Raw genomic sequence first — 18,830 nt, 5'->3', positions numbered from 1 at the left:
AGTGGTTGCCAAGCCAAGGAGGGGAGATGCGGTTCCTCTCGACTCAACTGTCTGCCTCCCCCTTCTTCGCCACCCCTACAAGGCAGCTCTGGCCCCAAATCGCAAGGATTGGGACCCTCCGACAAAAGAGCACGGAACGAAACCGTGCACGATTGCGGATTCCAGTCCGTCTTTGAGGCAAGCCAAACCGGAAGTCTCCTGACAAATAATTATTGTTTCATTCTGAGTATAAGAGAAAGCTGAAAACCTGAGAAATGTCTTGAAATATTCCCCAAAGAAATTTACCATATACCATTCCCACTGGCTATAATTTTACATATATTTACTGATAGCCAAAAATTTTATAAAACCTAAACAGAACCAGCAGAGTATTTTTGTTAAAAGAAAAGCAACTGAAAATAATGTACTTTCTAGGGCAAGCTTGTGTTATTTGATTAGTTGTCTTAGTTAATTGCACTGTATAAATATAATTGGCTGACTATTGGCACTAAATGTTGTGTTTGGACATTTTGACAGTTGCTTAGCCAACTAAAAGGGAACTTGGAAGAAGAAAACAGACATCTACTGGACCAAATACAGACTTTAATGCTACAAAACAGAACACTTTTGGAACAGAATATGGAAAGCAAAGATCTCTTCCATGTTGAGCAAAGGCAATATATGTGGGTATCAGTATATAGGAAATCCAGCTACAAAATCATAGTTGCTGTTGAACTGTCAAATAAAAATCATGAAAATGTTATTGGGATATTTTATTAAGAACTGATGAAAAATGTCTTAACACCCAATCAGATTTTAATCACTTGTGTTCACTACGAAAGCATATTCATTGTTGAATTAATTTGAATGATTCTTACTCAAATTCTGTGTAAGCAATTAAAGAAATTGACAGATTTCTTATGACAAGTTAAAAGCAATTCGTTTCTACCCCTGATTTTTGTATTTTTATAAGGAACGATAAGATTCTTTAAAATACATCTTTTGAATTGAATTGACTAAAGATGCAAAAGATATAAAATGACTATTTTAAAAGAATATATTATACTTAATATATGCATATACATTAAAATGTAATCTGAATCTTGCTGTGACTACTTAATGGCTACTGTATTCAAATTACTGCATAATAAAACACTTCTGGATTAGAGAGAATTTTCATGCCAAACCCATCCGTTATTAGGGAATTGTAGTCGAAGCTGTCATCTTAGTTAAACAAAGATATGCCCTTTGATACTGAAGAGAGAAGTGCACAAACTGAAACAAGAACCATGGGGAAAGTGTAGGAATTATGAGATAAACATATATTTACTTTGAAAAAGAGTAATCCCAATTTTTGAAATTTACAATATTATTTTCAGAGGGAAATAGTCAATGTAAAACATGATAATCTCAATTTTTGAACAATATATGTTTTAAAAATTACATTTCAAAAAATGATTTAATTTTGGTGGCTGACTTACTGCTTTGTTAAACACAGGCATAAGCTCTCTCACAGTTGTAATAAAGGAAACCCATGTTCTATACTGGGGATATTTTCACAGAACATACTGTGGGTTCATTATTTTTAGATTTAGATTTTTTTATCCAATCTTTTGTTTTTATAAATAACTCTAGGTGACAAACCTAGCATATATTCTTTTCTTTTCCTATTTTCCACTCAACAACAACCCTGTGAAGTAAATTGGGCTGTGAGAGAATAACTATTCAACTGACTTTCATGTCTAAAATAGGACAAGATCTCATAGTTTCCTGGTTTCTAGCCTGGTGCTATTTTTCTCTGTTTGTCTGTCACCCTGTCACCTTTCTAACCCACCCATCTCAGTAAGTGATTCTGGGTGATTTACAATAAAAACATAAAAGGTAATATAAAAGCCCCTGACTACAATTCCCTTTTGCAGAAATATATTTCTATAATGCAAAATCTACATGGAAGTAATCTGATCAACCATGTACTGTGTAAAAAAAAATGTCACATTTATTTATAAAATGAGACCTGTAATGAAAAGGTGCTAAGATATTTAGATACAAAATTAAAAGGAAAAGCAATTTTGTAGAAATATGTCCTTCTAAAATGTACTTTTTTATAGTGACAAGTTGAATGAATTGAGAAGACAAAAAGAAAAATTAGAAGAAAAGATTATGGATCAGTATAAATTCTACGAACCATCTCCACCTAGAAGGTAATGTGATCACTAAGTTAAAGGACATCATTTTCTTTCTGTTGGGAATTGTTTAAGTTGTATTCATATGACCAGAGAAAAGCTATATTTAGCATTCTTTTTCATCAGTCAGTCAGTCAATCAATTTATTTCAGTTATTTATCAATTCAGAAAAGATCACAAACTATCAGACAGCAAATAAAATTTGTAATAAAAATAAAGAGTTACAATGGTGTGGTTAAAGTACAATGTATGTCAAGTACAATGTAAAATTATAAAATGCCTAATTCAGAATCAGAAATAAAATCACATTAATTGAACAATTGGAATGTAGTTAAAAATATGACAATGGGGAATTATTACCTGTAACAGTAAACTTTGTAATAAAAGCAATATAACAAAACATGGTTTAATGCTTCTGTAGCTTCCTCACCATGAAGGCAAAAATCTTTGTTCAAGTGGAATATCTTGAAATGTCTCTTCAAGAATAGTTCTTGGAAGGGGTTAATGTTGTCAAAGTTAGGATTATTCTGAATTTGGAAACATCATTTGGCTCAAATACTTTGCCAACTTCAAAAAAAAAGGAAGTTACTGCTCAGGAACATACAATATCGTTAAATAGGTCAGTCAGAGCTAATTGGCTTTCCAAAACACTCTTTAAGTGCTGTTGCTGCATGTTCATGTCCCCACTTTAGAATTTCATCAGATGAAGAGCATTTCACTTTCAGTTGACTGGTTTCTCTTTAGATTGTATAAACCTTTCACATTCTTTTTCATTTCTTTTTCAAAAGGAGAGGCAACTGGATTACTCTGAAAATGAGGAAATTGATAAAATCAAAGAAAGATGTCAACCGAGAACGGCTTAAATCTCTGTCTCTGACACCAACCCGCTCAGAATCTAGTGAAGGATTTCTTCAGCTGCCACATCAAGATAGTCAAGATAGTTCCTCTGTGGGTTCAAATTCACTTGAAGATGGCCAGACAGTGGGGACTAAAAAAAGCAGCAGTGAGTAATTTTTTAAAAATTTAAATAGGGAGTAGTATCTGCTGTAATGTTTCTATTTCAAAATGTATTGGATTTAAAGTATTTTAATATTTTTATTATATAGTTGATAGTGGAGAAGCAACCTCTACAGCAGAGTATACTCCTAAATGTTTTTCAGGGGTTCATTATTTAAAATGAAATTAATAAATGGGTTAGAGTTGGCTAATGAAATTTATACCTCCTTTATGCGAATTCTTTTTTTTTAATATTGTTTTTCTGATTCACTCATGACATTTTTATAATGTGATTTTCCTGTAAAATGCTTCCTTATGAATAATTTTTATATAGTTATAGTTGATCCTATTTGTCTGCATGTCCATTACCAACCTACCATCTGATGATGTTAATAAAGTGCAACCCTGCCTCCAACATTGCATGGAAGAGACAGTGTTTTGGTTTACATATATTATATGTAAAGCTCAGCTGCATATTGATGAGGAATTTATTCATATATTTATTACACACATATACCATCTTTCATTTAGGAGCTCATGGCAATGTATATAATGGTTCCATCTCTTGTTTTTCCATACAATCACCCTGTGAGGTAGTTGGACTGAGAAAGAGGAACTGATCCAAAGGTTTCCATAGCTGTGGGTGGACTACAATTTGGCCCTCCCAATTTCTAGTCCAATATGTTAACCATTACATCATTCTAGCTTTCAAATTAAGAATAGCCATCATCCTTGCTTATTATGTAAACTTAGGGAAACAAGCAAGTGGCATTCATTTTGCTTGTAGATTTTTAATTGTTCTCTGCCAACAAAACAATAATATGCCCAGTGGCAACGCTGGCCAATTTTGATTAATCTTAGAAATTATATTATATTGGTAGCAAATGGGATCTGTTTATCACACAAATCCAAAGAAAGGAAATTCAGACTTAGCAATGCTAAGACCTTTAAAATTTAAATTTAGTGGGATGTTTAAATTGCAGAATGAGGCACATTCCTTAAGTATTGTTTCACAATCCAGACTATGATCATTACACTTTTGTGGTAAATGTTCAGAATTCTCAAGCTATTTGAACTGTACCAAAACAGTTCAAATACCGTATTTGCCGGCGTATAAGGCGACCCGGCGTATAAGGCGACCCCCACCACCACCGGAAACGCCCTCCAGAAATCCCGGGGCTGCAGCGGCAGGGCAGAGTGCCAGGGGCCGTGGGAAGAGCAGGAAGGCTGCAGCCTCGGGCGGAGCGAGGCGGCGGGATGAAGCGGAGCGACGCAGGGGATCCAGGAAGCCAGAGGCGCCGCTGCGTCCAACAAGCATCCAGCCGGCAGTGGATATACCGGCGTATAAGGCGACCCCCCACTTGGAGGCATGTTTTTGGGGCAAAAAAGTCGTCTTATACGCCGGCAAATACGGTATATCCATTGTTGGAATGCATGAGTTTTTAATATTTCGTTGTGGATTTAATTCACAAAAGCAAGGTTTTTTTTCATTAGTAAAGTAAGAAAAATACAATAGTTATTTCATAAGATTAATAGCTTAAAGTTTCTGCCTACTGCCAAAAGTTGTAAATGTAGTGTTTCTACCTTTTAATTTTTTATATTTCTATACAAACATTTTAAATAATGTTTTGTTTTAAAATGAACAGAAAATGTTCTTAAGCTTTACAGCAAGGGTCTTCAAACTTGGCAAGTTTAAGACTTGTGAACTTCAACTCCTAGAATTCCTGAGTTAACATGACTGGAGGAGGAATTATGGGAGTTGTAGTCCACAAGTTTTAAAGCTGTCAAGTTTGAAGACCCCTGCTTTATAGTTTTATATTAATAACAATTTGGTTATCATTTAAGGTGTTTCAGATAATAAATATTGAAGCTTCTCTTCACTCTGTGCATCTCAGCAAAACTGAAATAATACTTGTCCTCATAATAGGTTTATAATAAGTTAGCTTGTGATTTATAGTTATATTCTGACCTGCATTTTATGTACTGCTTGATTGAATGTACTTTCTATGAAGTACAGTATATCTATAATGCAGATTTGAGTGACTTTTTTCACTTTTTATCTTTCCTTCCTTGATACAACTATTACAGACTATCAGTGTTTACTGCTGTATAGCAGCTGAATTGTGATTTCCAGTTCTTCAAACCAATACAAATTCCATCTTGTCTGCAGTGAATCACACTTTGTTTTCTCCCATTCTGTTTAATACACCTTGGAGAAGTGCAATCCAAACTTGCAATCCAAACACGTTGGCTGAATGTTATTAGCATGTTTATGGCATCTAGTTCCAAACTATATATGTTTCTTCTCAGTGCTTCATATTAAATAAGACGGCAAGAAGATAAAACTTTGTGGTACCATAAAGGATAATTCCAAAAAGGTCAAGCAAAATCTCATAGTATCACTTTCTGATAGCATCTGGAAAAACAGGAATGGAACCACTACTAAATTATATGTCCAATTTTAGCTCTCATTCAAATATTTCAACAAGATGCGATACTTAAATGCTATCAAAAGCTGATAAGGGACTCAGAACTATCAACAAGGTAGCTTTTCCTCACCTATTTTCCAGAACTGAATTCACCAGAATAATCAAGATGGTCTGCTTGCCAAATCCAAGTGTAGATCCAAACTGAAAAAGGATCAAAATAATAAGAGTTCAAAGTGCAACAACACCACTTTCTTCACCAAATTGGCTAAATCATTGACAGAAACTGACATACAATATATTTATTTGATGTGTACTCCTACAAACATATATTCAGAATTGAAGAGTTAGAATGGAGTTGTAGATTGAAATAATAACTGGAAGTATTCAGTCCTGGTTTCCTTTAGATGAGAAAGGCAGTTGGAGTTAGAATCAGTAAATGGGAAAGATTTGTACTTAACTCCTGGCAATTTTTCCTGCTCTTTACTCCAGCAAAATCCTCCCAACAAAAAAATGCAGTGCATATGAAGTAGACAACAATAGGTCTTAAATAAAGATGAAATTTTCTAAGATTGTGGTATATATAATAATGTTATTGAACATCATTAATAATTTACGTATATGCTTTGTGTTTGGACTGCAATAAATCCACACTGAAAAAATATTTTCGAGTTACCAGATCCTCTTGCATAAGATTTCATCTCTGAAATAAGAGATCCATGTAAAATCCTTCTCTAACACTGAATTTAAAATAGTTTTTGTATGTACTCTCTTGCTTGATTCTAACATCACTGTCATATTTTTCTTGTTGTTTTTTTGTTAGGGTATCAATTTTCTGAATGATATCATGCCCTGCCCCAATATGCAAGTTTTATTATTTAAGACAGTCTATTGGATTGTTTACAATTTTTTGCTCTTCCTTTCTTGATTGGATAGGATATGGTTGTCATGCTTAGCTTGTTTTAGCTGTGATTAATAGAAAAAGACATGTTAAAGACTGTTTTGCAGATGAACATAAGTAATAATCTTGGCTCATTTGGTCAATTCCTGATTTTTATCTCTCCTATTTTTATTGGTCCTTGTCTAGTATCCATGTGGAATGGATACTTGATAGGACACAAAGGAAATTGGGACTAAGCCAGAAAATTATATATATTCATTTGTTCATTATTATCAGATGCAGTTGTTTTGTTTATACAATATGCTGTGTCAAAGTTTGATATCCATGATTTATGGAAAAAAATCACATTAAGCTATTTTTTTTTAACTTGTGAGCCATCCTAATAATAAGTAAATAAACTACAATAGCTTTATTCATATATCACACTAAGCCATAATGAAATCATGTTACACTTAACATAACATATGAACCCAGTAAGCCAACAGCAAATAGTTTCAAATAATTTACTGTCCAGGAATAAAATATATTTTATTCTCTGACTCTGCCCCATGCAATAATTAAGGCAAAAACAGATAAGATTATGGCTTAGAAGATTATGGCTTGACATTATATTAAAAAGTGAACCTGGGAATTGGTATACACAATGATTTACTAAAATAAAACAGGCTCAAACTAACAATTAAATAATTTTTTTAAAAAAAAACTAAAGCCACAATTTAGTAGCAAGTAAGAACAAAGCTAAAAAATATTTAATATACCAAATTAGCATTTAAAAATATGTTTCAATATCCCAAAATTTACTTGGTGATTTCTAACTTAATTTCTGTCTCAAAGTTAGTGTTTTGTTTGGGTTTTGTTAAGATTGGTTTTTGAGACATTTAATAATCCTGAACAATGGAAATTCTTTTTGTTCCTCACACAGGATTTCAGGGTTTCTGGATATTTTAGAAGCTTCACTATGGAGGTTTCATATTTTCCATTATCATTCAGCAACATGAAATTAATAGCTGTTAGTAAATTGCACCGAGTGGAAACTCAAACATTCATTTCTGTCCTTAGTTTCAACATTTAACTTCCATCTGTTCTTCTCCCCTTTTTCTTTCATTTACCGCTTCTGTTTTTCCTTATGCTATGACATAAAAGTGGTTGCACTGAAAAGACTGCCCTTTTTGAGGAACAGACCGAAGGAAAAAGACAAAATGAAGGCCTTCTACCGTCGCTCCATGTGTAAGACTTTATGAAAGTTCAGCTTCTTTTTAAATGGCTACACTGGCATCTATTACTAACTTTCCTAACCCTTCCCTGGACTGCACTCTTTTTTTTCCTATTCTGCAGAGTGCAAGTCTTACGGTATACAAGGAGCTGAAGCAATGTTTCAAAATACTGGCACTGAATATACATAATTATTGGGCTCTATAAATAACACAAAATGAAGATACATTTATATGCTTACATTATGGAAATTACAGGTTAGCTATGATAATTGGGACTGGAATTTCCATCATTAAGTAATATGGCCATAAAGCACAATGTTACATGACCATGCCACTTAATGATGCAGTTCCTGCACTTCTGATTACCTTTGTTAAGCAAGCCCAGTATCCAGGTTAAGTGCAATGTTACATTCTGGCCACTTGCAACCTCCTGCCAACTTCCCCATTAACTTTGCTTGTTGGAAGCTGGCAATGAGGGATAGCAAATGACAATCACATGACCTCAATTGCTAGATGCCCAGATCATGCAATTGTGGGGTAGTATGATGGCTGAAACATTAAGGAGTGGTCATAAGTACCACTTATTCAGCACCATTGAAATTTTGAAAGTTCACTGAATGAGTAAGGAACACCTCTATGTGCATTTCAACATATGTGCATTACGTACATATGGATAACTAGGTACCAGGCACACATTTCCAAAGTGAATGTCATTTTTAAAATAAGTTATAAGTCTTATAAAGACAGGTACCATTTTCTTTCTTTTTTTAAAATAAAACCTGTCCAAACATAAATAGTAGCCTGCTTATCTTTTACTAGTTTCTAAAAGTGGGGAATGGGGAGGCAAGTTTTTGCCAGTGTATTATTTTATTTTTAAGTTAAGGATGCAATATGTGTAGATAGCTGTTATAGAGCACATTTGATTTAAAACTTTATCGTTAGTGTTATGCACAATTATCTATCCCTGTAGAAGCCTGCACAATAAAGGGCCCCTTATCATTGCCAGCACTGACTTTATATAAGCACTTATGCTCATTTTACCCTGTTCATTACATTTACCATTACAAACATCAGAGCTTCTAATGTATATTTATGTAGCATTCCAGCACAAGCATGGCAGTTAAAAACATTTACAATCATCTGCATAAGAAAGCCTTGCTTTTTAACATTTTTCATTCATTCAGCCAAATGCATGTTGTAACATATATGAACATGGAATGTAGCTTTCAGTGTGATGATTAGAGATAAATGTGAAGCATTTTACAATGCAAAAATAAATAAATCATTGAATCATGCTTATACATTTGCTTTCATTTGCATCCCAGCAATGAATGACCTGATGCAGTCCATGGTCTTAGCAGGAGGACAATGGATAGGTAGTTCTGAGCATCTGGAAGGTCCTGATGATACATCCACGGGTAAAAGGAGAAAAGAATTGGGATCTATGGCCTTCTCTACTACATCCATCAACTTTGCAACTGTCAACTCTGCTGCAGGCTTGAGATCCAAGCAGTTGCTTAATAATAAAGGTATAGGTAGAATCTTTTCAGTGTGGTATGGCTATGTTAGCAACACTAGTGGTACTGGAATCTATTCATGCTTAATACTTCATATGATTTTTCAACAAATACTTATAATATAGAATTATGTAGTGGGGAAAGGGTCTATCCATATTTCTGACATTACTTTTGAAAACATGAATTTATTGGAGCAAAAACTTCTTAATAGCATTTTCTAGATCATAAACTAATGTTAAAGTTTTGATGGTTTTTTTCCACCTAGATACAACATCTTTTGAAGATGTAAGTCCACAAGGAATTAGTGACGATTCTAGTACAGGTTCAAGAATTCAAGGTAATATTTGTACTTTAAATGAGTGCTGGTTATGGGAACATTGATGAAGTTTAACCAAAAACAGTTTTGCAAATGAACATTTGCCAGTTTTGATTATTTTTCTCTCTTCTTTCAACTTTGCATCTCATCTCAACTCATTTCATCATCTCATCTCATCTTTTTTCCCATTTAATCTAATATAATTCTTCCTCATTTCCCTAATGCAGTTGTTTAAGTAAAACAAACAGTTGAGTGCAAGATTCATTTTTTTCAGTACTCCTTCAGTTCTAAATATCAGAGTATAGTGTTGAGAATTAGTTAGACAATCTGTTTCTCAAAATATGTTCACTTATACATTAATTTATTTTCTTAATCAAATTTCAATTTAGATATAACCAGAGAGTGCTGAAACAGAAGCTACAGCATTATTTTGAACTATATTAATACTGTCTCTGTATTTATATTGTTTAAGAGTACGCTATGTTAAATGTAGAAGTATTTTTCTTCTATTGGTGACATTTCTGCATAGGTCATATCCATGTGGAATCCATTGTAAATGCCTTAAACAAAACTAATTTTCTGCAAGTTTACATGCTATTTTTAACATTTTTTTCAATTCTAAATACACATTCTATTTTTTCTTGTTTCATATCTTTTTTACTGCTGTAGAACAAGGGTCCCCAACTCCCAGAGTGTAGCCCAGTACTGGGCCGTGGCCCATTTGGAACCAGGCAGTGGAAGTGGCGCACGCGCAACTCCATTTGTGTGAGTGGCAGGCTTGTGTGCCTACTGCTCACGCAAATGGAACTGCATGTACGTGCTTGCTCACTGCTCATACAGATCTATCCCCTCTCCTCCACCGGTTTGGAAAGTCGGAAAGGTTGGGGACCGCTGCTGTAGATCATTTTTAAAAGTTGCCTATAAACATCTTTTTCTGTTTTAGGAATTTTCATATTTCTACAGTAAATGGTAAATTGGTGCACTTTTTCAGTGTTTGTGCAATTTAGGAGATTTTAATATCAAAGCAGATCTGCCACCAATTTGATAAAAATTAGGGAAGGCCTTTGCAAGAAGATGATTATTCAAGATGGTGGTATGTTCCCAGACAATGGATATAAATACTTACATTTTTGACAAACGAACTTTGTGTATTGCTTTTTTATATGAGTTTTATATGAGCAATCTTCTATACAAACTTCTTAACGACTATTGTAAATACTAAAGTAATTACTTCACTGTTGAAATTAACAATACTTTCTCACAATATGTTAGCTTGTGTCTCCCAGAATCTTTTTCTGTAACAAGTTTTGGTTATTTTGCCCCCCCTGATTTCTGTCCTCTCTTCACCGTCCTCCCAATGGTCTCTGTGGGAACTCTCTTCTGGGTAAATGCAGAAATCTCTCTTGCATATCTCTTTTTTATCATGTCATGACCCATTGTGGATTTCACATAGATGCTTTCCAGCTCTTTCTGGCCCCAGTAGTTCATCTTTAATGAACCCTTCATATAAATCAAAAAAGAGAAGATTTCTCCTCTCTCTAATCTTCTTCTCTCATAGGTCAGCATTTGCCTGGGGTTGCTTAGGCATTTGGTCCTCTGGATTGTTAATTATAGATTCTCATGTCTTGCCTGTACATCTCCAACATTTCTCTCCCCGCTGCTATTTAACTTCTATGTGAAACCATTAGGTGAGGTCATCTATTGCCATAAGATTAGATATCATCAATATGTTGATGATACCTAATTATATATCTCAATCCTAGCCCCTCCAAGGGATTCTGTTGAGGTTATGTTTTGGTATTGGGGGATGGAGGAGTCTGAAAATAAGCTTAAATTTAACCTCATAAAACAAAGTGGCTATAGATTGCAAATTCCCCTAAATCCAGATATTTTCCATTTTTTATTCTGAATAAAGTTACATTGACCTGGTGTACAATTTGGAGGTCCTTCTAGAATATGATTCAGACAGCCTTTGCACATATCCATTTTGTGTGTCAGTTGCACCCGCTCCTGGATTGGATGGCCTTGCTTATAGTTACATACACATTAGCCACCTTATGTTTGAATTACTCCAGTGCAGTATACATAAAGTTGTCCTTGGTAACCACTTGGAAACATTACTTATCCAGAATGCAGTAACCTGGGTAAGTTGCAGGTATATATTGATATATCTACATAATACCTCTGTTCTATAAGAAAGCAGTGGTTACCAATATTCTTGGATGCAATTCAGACTGCTAGCTTTAACTTACATAGCCCTTTAGTGACAGAGCCAAAGTATTTGCAAGATAATTTATTAATGTCTGTGAATGAAATATCTCATGTACAGTATATTCTGATTTGACAGGTGTTTTATGCTATCTACTGATTCTTTTTCATTTAGCTTCCAGACCAGCCAGCCTTGATAGTGGCAGAACATCAACTAGCAATAGCAATAATAATGCATCACTCCATGATGTCAAAGGTATGCTTCTAGACAAATGAACCATTCTTTATATTACAGAGACGAATGGGTGATATTCATAGCATGATGGAATTTTTACTGTGATGATTTTAACCATTTGGTTATTTTTAAAATAAAGTTTTAAAATAGGTTACTTTGCTGGGAGAATATGGCACAGAAATGTAATAGATACTTGCATTTCTGTAGCTTTTCAAATACTCTTGATACCTCCTTCCCTCGACTAAATGTCAGGGATAGAAAATAAAATGTGCAGTCCAAGAATTACAAGTATAACTATACTGATGGAATTTGATGTCCCAATTATCATTAGCAATATAGTATACTTAATCATAATAATGCTGAAAATATTGAACATCTAGATATATTGCTAGTAATAGTGAGCAAATGAACAAAAGAATTCACAGTGAAGCAAAGGAAAATGCCAGACTTAAGTGGAGATGATGGAGAAGGAAAGGAAAGATATCTCATTAGGAGAATAAAAGTTCAGAAATAAAATGTCTATGGAGATTCTCAATGATCCAGGTCATGGATATCCCAAAGATGCTTTTCCAAAAGGCAACTGAACTTTCCTTGTTTTTTTTCTTTGAAAATATTTCACTTCTTATCCAAGAAACTTTTTCAGTTCCGATTGTCAGAACTGAAGAAGCTTCTTGGATGAGAAGCTAAACGTTTTCAAGGAAAAAAAACCAAGTAAATCCACTTGCCTTTTGGAAAAACATCTTTGGGTTCAGAAAAGGAATTTATCCAAATAAGAGATACAACATGAGAAAGAAAAACAGGAAAAATGATAACTCATAGGAGTGAAGCAAAGAAAAAAATGCATATATAAGTAAATATAGAATATTAAAAAAAAAGAAAGATAAGGAGAAAAAAAATAAAAAAGGAGAGTATAAGGATGTTTAGATATATCTAAACCAGGCATGTCAAACTCGATTTCATTGAGGGCCGCATCAGGATTGTGTTTGATCTCATGGGGCTGGGGGGAGAGCATGGCCAGGGTGGGCGTTGCCAGCTCAATGTCACTCATCGAGGCTTTGTTTTTGACCATGACAGCCTCCTGCAGCCCCCTGCCAGTGAAAACAGAGTGCATAGCTTCCCCGGCCCTCCATTTTCGCTGACAGAGGGCTGCAAGAGGCCATCACGGGCCCCAAATAGAGTCCAGGTGGGCTTTACGCGGTCTTCCTGAGCTCTGTTTTCGCTGCCAGAGGCACTGTGGGCCAGTCCTTTGCTGTTTCCAGGGCAGCCCTGTGGGCCAGATCTAAGCACCCTGCAGGCCGGCTCTGGCTCCCAGGTCTTGAATTTGACACCCCTGATCGAGTGAGATCTATACAAATAAGGGTAACAAAAAGGTAAAGGAAAGAAGTCTCCTATTCACAGCTCAAGAAGCCCACTAGGCTGGCTACTTAGCTTGTTTGTTTCTTTAAAGCAGACCAATTACAACCAACTATCACTGCCTCAGTGAATTATTTTCATTAACTTTACTGGATTTTGCATCTTTTTTGAGCATTTTTGTTTTTCCAATATAAATTATTCTCTCCAGAAATACTATGTCAGTTAAGGGTACATTGCTTGTGTTCTAAAAGTATATATTGCTTAGGAGTTTTTAAAGCTGTTATTAAAAATATTGCAAAGAATAGTTTCCAGTTAACCGCTTTGGACTGAAGAAATGCCAAAACGAGAAACTGGCATTTCTTCAGTTATTTTGTGCACAGTGTGATGTTTCTTCTTCAAATCATATTCACAGGAATTGAGACTTTATATAAAGAGCAATGTATTTTTACATAAATCTTTTCAGCAAAATATTTCTTGATTAATTTGAAACTATTTTTTTCATGCTTCAATTTTTCTTTCCTTTTATAACATATTATAAAAGATAGCAGATGGTAATATTTATTACAATGATTATGATCTGGATTGCTGAAAAGGTTTGTGTGTTGGATGTGTGTGTATATAGAAAATTGGAAACTGATACTTTTAAAAGTTGAAGTTGAAACTTTTAAAATGAAACATTAGATATCATAATGAAGAGCCATAATGGGTAAAATTAAGGAAATACATTTTATTGTACAAATTTTAATAGGTGTTTAAGCACATTACTGTAATGTTTCAGTATTTTTAAAACATCTAGCAATATATTGTACTTCATTCCAAATATACTTGTTAAAATGTTTGTAATTTATTTTACCTAAGAAAAATATCAGTGCTGTTTACTCTAAAGCAGGTGCAGGTAACAACCAAAGCAGGCCTCAAAGCCACAGTAGTGGAGAATTTAGCCTACTTCATGAGCATGAAGCATGGTCCAGCAGTAGCAGCAGCCCCATACAGTATTTGAAAAGTCACACTAAGTCTAGTCTCCTGCTTCATCATACAATGTCAGAAAAAATAGATAAACAAGGAATACGGAGAATTAAAACGAAATCCCCTGGAAGTGAAATGGTTACTCTGCAGCAATTTCTGGAAGAAAGTAATCAAGTTACTTCAGTTGAGGTATGTTTAAAAAAATACTTAATTTTAAGAGACACAACTTAAGCCTGAGTAAACATAATATGAGTTCAAGTAGATCATGACAATGTGATTTGAAATCCAGGTAAAGAAAAACAACTAATTTTAAATTTCAGAATCCACATTCATTACTTATTAAGAATTTGAGTGGAATTAGTAATAGCTGAAATGCTTAGTTTCAAAAAGTACATTCTATTAATGGTCATATCTATAAAAAGAAGACAATGCAATTATGCATGGTAAACTTTAATAAGCCTACATAAAATTTTATCATATATAAATAGTACACCAGATTATAATCTTATTATTATTAAGGTAAATCATAAAATCTAACCAAGTTTGATAAAATTGTGATTCCTGCTTCTGAAATGTCATTACTTTATCTGTGTTTTTTACCCCAATATGGCAATTGAAGAGGCTTTACTCAGTTTTTATATTCTGTAAAGTTTTCTTGCACAGTTACTATTTTGGCTGCTATAATTACATAGGTAATCAATTCTTTATTTTTAAGTTTGTGGTTTGGTCCTGCAAAAAAGTACAATAACGTACTTTACAATTACTTAAATTTGATTAGATGTTTATTATGGATATATAATGTTAATTTTGCCATTGCTACATATTTTCCAATTTTGTCTCCCAGTTTGACATAATTTACTAGGATCCTTTTTTTTCATTGTTGTCTCAAATTTGTTCTTGCAGCTGTCAGTATATATCTCAGTAAATTGTAATATTTTCATTTTGAGGAATGAATAAATTCGCAATTTAGAATTAATGTTTTATGCTATTTTTTCAGGTTTCTTAAGAGTAAAAGCTCAATAATTTTCTCAGCTCATTACAAGTAATAAATTACTTGTAATTCAGCATCAGAGAACACAGTTTTTATAATATGCCATAGTTTTTCTGGAATTAGATTTGCAGATACAGGTAGCTAATTGGGACTAAGGAATGTGGTTGTTAGGCAAAATGCAGGGTCTCCAAAAGGAAAGAGATGGGCGCTAGGCAGACGGGTTCAGTCAATTTGATGGGATAGTCAATAAATTTGATGGGAAGACTATGTGTTTTTTATATTCATTCTCTTTTTCTGTCTATTTTTTGCAGCTAAAATCTTCAAGCAAAGATAATCTTTTGGATGAAGTAATGAAATTTTTTTCAGAAAACGCTGAGTTAACAGGAAGAGAAAAACTAAGCAAACAGACATCAGGCAGTAGTGGTATTGTCAGATCACAGAGTGTAAGAAATACAACAGAATTATCTGATGGAAAGTTAGGTAAGCAAGAGCCTTTTGCAAGGCTCAATTTAAACAGAACAGAAGATTCTAAAGATTTGAACTTTTTAGAGACTTACGCTGCAGGCAGTCAGGGAAAGGTCAGATCTGTTAAAGAAAATGTCCAGTTACAGCGACAATCAAAAGACTGCAATCCCTATGCTACTTTACCTCGTGCAAGCAGTGTGATTTCAACAGCAGAAGGAACTACTCGGAGGACCAGTATCCATGATTTTTTATCTAAGGACACTAGGCAGCCAATATTTGTTGATCCAACTCCAGCTACAGCTGAACAAAGTATTATATCATCTTCGAGTGAGTACAATCCTCAACAACAATCTTCTATTTTTTATTATGCTCCTGATAATGCAGTTACTTTTTCCAAAAATGACTTAGCTAATATTACTATACCTGATCATTTGAATATACCTGAAAGGCCTAGCAATTCCAGAACAAAGACCAAATTTATTACTAAAACATTTTCTCTCAGTAATGTAAATAATGATAAAGTAGGCATATCATCTTCAGGACATTTTTCCATGCCATTTTTGACACTTAATACTGAATTAGTCTGTGATGTTAGCGGATTACCTCAAACATCCATAACCAGAACAGCTAAATCATTTCATTCATTGGTGAAATTGCCACAGAAGGATCACAAACAACCTTATGAAAATCAGAAATCTGATAATAAAAAGATAGATGTCACACAGAGTAGCAATAAACTTAAAAGCCTTGTGCATACAGGTCCTAATGATAGTGAATCCCCTTTATTAGCTGATGAAGATACCCAAACTATTTGGTATGAATATGGTTGTGTATGATAAGATAAATAGTTAAGCAACCTCCCTGATAAAGTATGAATGGACTTGAAACTTAGAGCCTACCTTATTAATTAGAAAAAAAACATAAGATTTTTGTTTCCTTGAGTAGGGATGAATAATTCACCTTTTTTTCTTAGCATGTGAATTCTTAGCATGAGAAGGAATGTAAAGTGAAAGCCATGCTAAAGTTTGCATGAAGTATTAACTGCAATGTGTGATTGCTGCATGCCTCATCAAAAATCTTAATGCAAGCTAACTGATTTTTTATCTTCTATTTGTTAAAAATGTGTTATGAACATTACTGGATGCATGCTCGCCAATTGCATGGTGCCATGCCAGAAACATCATTTAAAAAGATAATTACAGCATAGCAATTACAATGATTTACAGCAATTACTAATTTTTGGACAGTTTCTCTTCTATTCAGATGCTGCAGTTTTATGTGGATTAGATTTTAGGCTACATTAAATTTTGACTGATTTAAAATAAATAGAATTGTTTGGTTGTCCAGAATTTGTTTTTTTCACTTTATAATTTACAGATCAGTTGTATGTCTGCACACCCAGAAATAAGTTCCACAAATATTTGTTTGGATTCCCCCCCCCCACCAAAAAAAAAAACAAACCTGTGCTTCATGTTGCATTGTATTCATGTCACCTGAACCTGAATTGAGCCCTTCCTGTTCTTTCCCACTTAGGCTAGTAAAAAATGTGGAAGGAAGTCTGTATTGTAATCTTTAATTTATAATGTATCCTAAAGAAATGTTATAGTCAGAATAATTCAGTGTAACTGCCATTTACATACTCAGTGTGAACTCTTAGTATAAAATATATGGCATAAAGCCGAAATGATGATTCTGATTTTGTTTAATGATATATAACAGGCGAAGTTGCACTGAAAGGACAAACCTGTTTCATTTCTTTGTTTTTTTCTGTTCTTTCCCATTCCATGCTTGTACCCCTGTGTTGTGTTGTCTGTAGGCCTACATAAGATTTTTTATTATATAGCATTAATTTTGACACTATGTTAAAATAAAAAATTAAAATGGAACAGCACTATCTTTTTTCTTTTTATTGAATACAATAGCTAATTAGAAAGTGTTATGAAAATCTTTTAAATTGGGTTCAGCAGATTATTTTAGTTCTGTTCAAATTCTTAGTTCATTTGTTTTTCATTGTATAAATAAATCCTATATTGTGTTTCAAGCTTCATCCAGTAAGCTTTACATTTTTAATATGGTATAAAATAAGGATTTCAGGAAATTTGTGTGTATGGCTACTATTGTCTCTGAGTATAACTGGAAAAAATCCCTGCCTTAAGATATTGTAAAGTTTCTACTTAAAAATATGAACTGACATATATGAGATGGATAGCCTAATGCAGTGGTTGCCAACTGGTTGTCTGTGGCCCACTGGTGGTCCACAAGAAAATTTTGGTGGTCCGCAGAGAAATGTCACCTCCAAAGCAATTAATCCAGGCTGTGTGGGAACATAAGGCTGCACCGCCCACATGGCCTGCGGGAACACAAGGCTTGTGTCACTTGCATTGTGAACAACACGAGGTACTGAAGGGAGGGTGGAAAGGGCAGAGGAGGGGGAACTTGCCCCACGCGTGTCGCCTCACCACCGGGATGCTTCTTTCCGCTTCTTTCTTCTTCTGCTTTTGGCTGTACGTAAGGAAAGCAGCAAAAGTCTTTCTTTCTCTCCCTCAAACTCCGCCAGAAATGAGTCTTTGGGACCCTGCAAGGCATCCTGCTCCAAGAGGCTGCGCCAGCAAAAACTCATTTCTGGCAGAGTTTGGGGGAGCTGGAAGCTGCAGACAGAGACCCTGGGAAAATCCCAAAAAAAGTCTGCAGGCAAATCCCCCACCCCATTTTCCTACCGATCAATTGTTCTTTATTTGGGATCGCAGGATACCATATCCCCCCCCCTGAGAACGGAGCTGAAAAGCAGGTTAATGAAGGAATGTGGCTGCCTTGGAGGGTGTGTGTGTGTGTCTGTGTGTGTGAGAGAGAGAGGGAGAGGGAGAGAGAACATCACCGCCAGTCCTCTGAGGTTAGATCGGATCTCTCTCTCCCACCAACATCAGCATGCCACCGTCAGTCAAAATTTATATTAGTGGTCTGCGGAATTTAAAATTATGAGTTTGGTGGTCCCTGAAGTCCAAAAGGTTGGCGACCCCCGGCCTAATGGCTTTCCTTAGTGTAAGGTAGTCTATGTTATGCTATTTAAGAATCACATCCTT

General features: G+C 34.6%; 1 protein-coding gene across 4 annotated transcripts in view; it reads left to right on the top strand.

The window, feature by feature from the left end:
* CCDC88A (coiled-coil and HOOK domain protein 88A) overlaps nt 1-18,830 on the top strand; it is a 99,120-nt gene that overhangs the window by 67,199 nt on the left and 13,091 nt on the right. For 2 of the 4 annotated variants that reach the window (XM_087961052.1, XM_087961042.1), the window contains exons 23-31: nt 517-662; nt 2,088-2,180; nt 2,951-3,165; nt 7,629-7,712; nt 9,025-9,228; nt 9,482-9,553; nt 11,916-11,996; nt 14,215-14,483; nt 15,597-16,077. In XM_087961052.1, the coding sequence (XP_087817178.1) occupies nt 517-662; nt 2,088-2,180; nt 2,951-3,165; nt 7,629-7,712; nt 9,025-9,228; nt 9,482-9,553; nt 11,916-11,996; nt 14,215-14,483; nt 15,597-16,077 (1,645 nt within the window). Of the gene's footprint in view, nt 1-516; nt 663-2,087; nt 2,181-2,950; nt 3,166-7,628; nt 7,713-9,024; nt 9,229-9,481; nt 9,554-11,915; nt 11,997-14,214; nt 14,484-15,596; nt 17,613-18,830 lie in introns of those variants that run through there. The other 2 variants (XM_087961036.1, XM_087961032.1) reach the window with 2 other exon arrangements.

Source organism: Notechis scutatus, chromosome 1 (assembly GCF_049901735.1).
Source record: "Notechis scutatus isolate UNSWTSFEM ecotype Mainland chromosome 1, rNotScu1.2, whole genome shotgun sequence".
Classification (NCBI taxonomy): domain Eukaryota; kingdom Metazoa; phylum Chordata; class Lepidosauria; order Squamata; family Elapidae; genus Notechis; species Notechis scutatus.
The sequence above is the reverse complement of the archived record's forward strand: the minus strand, read 5'-3'. Positions and strand labels throughout refer to the sequence as shown.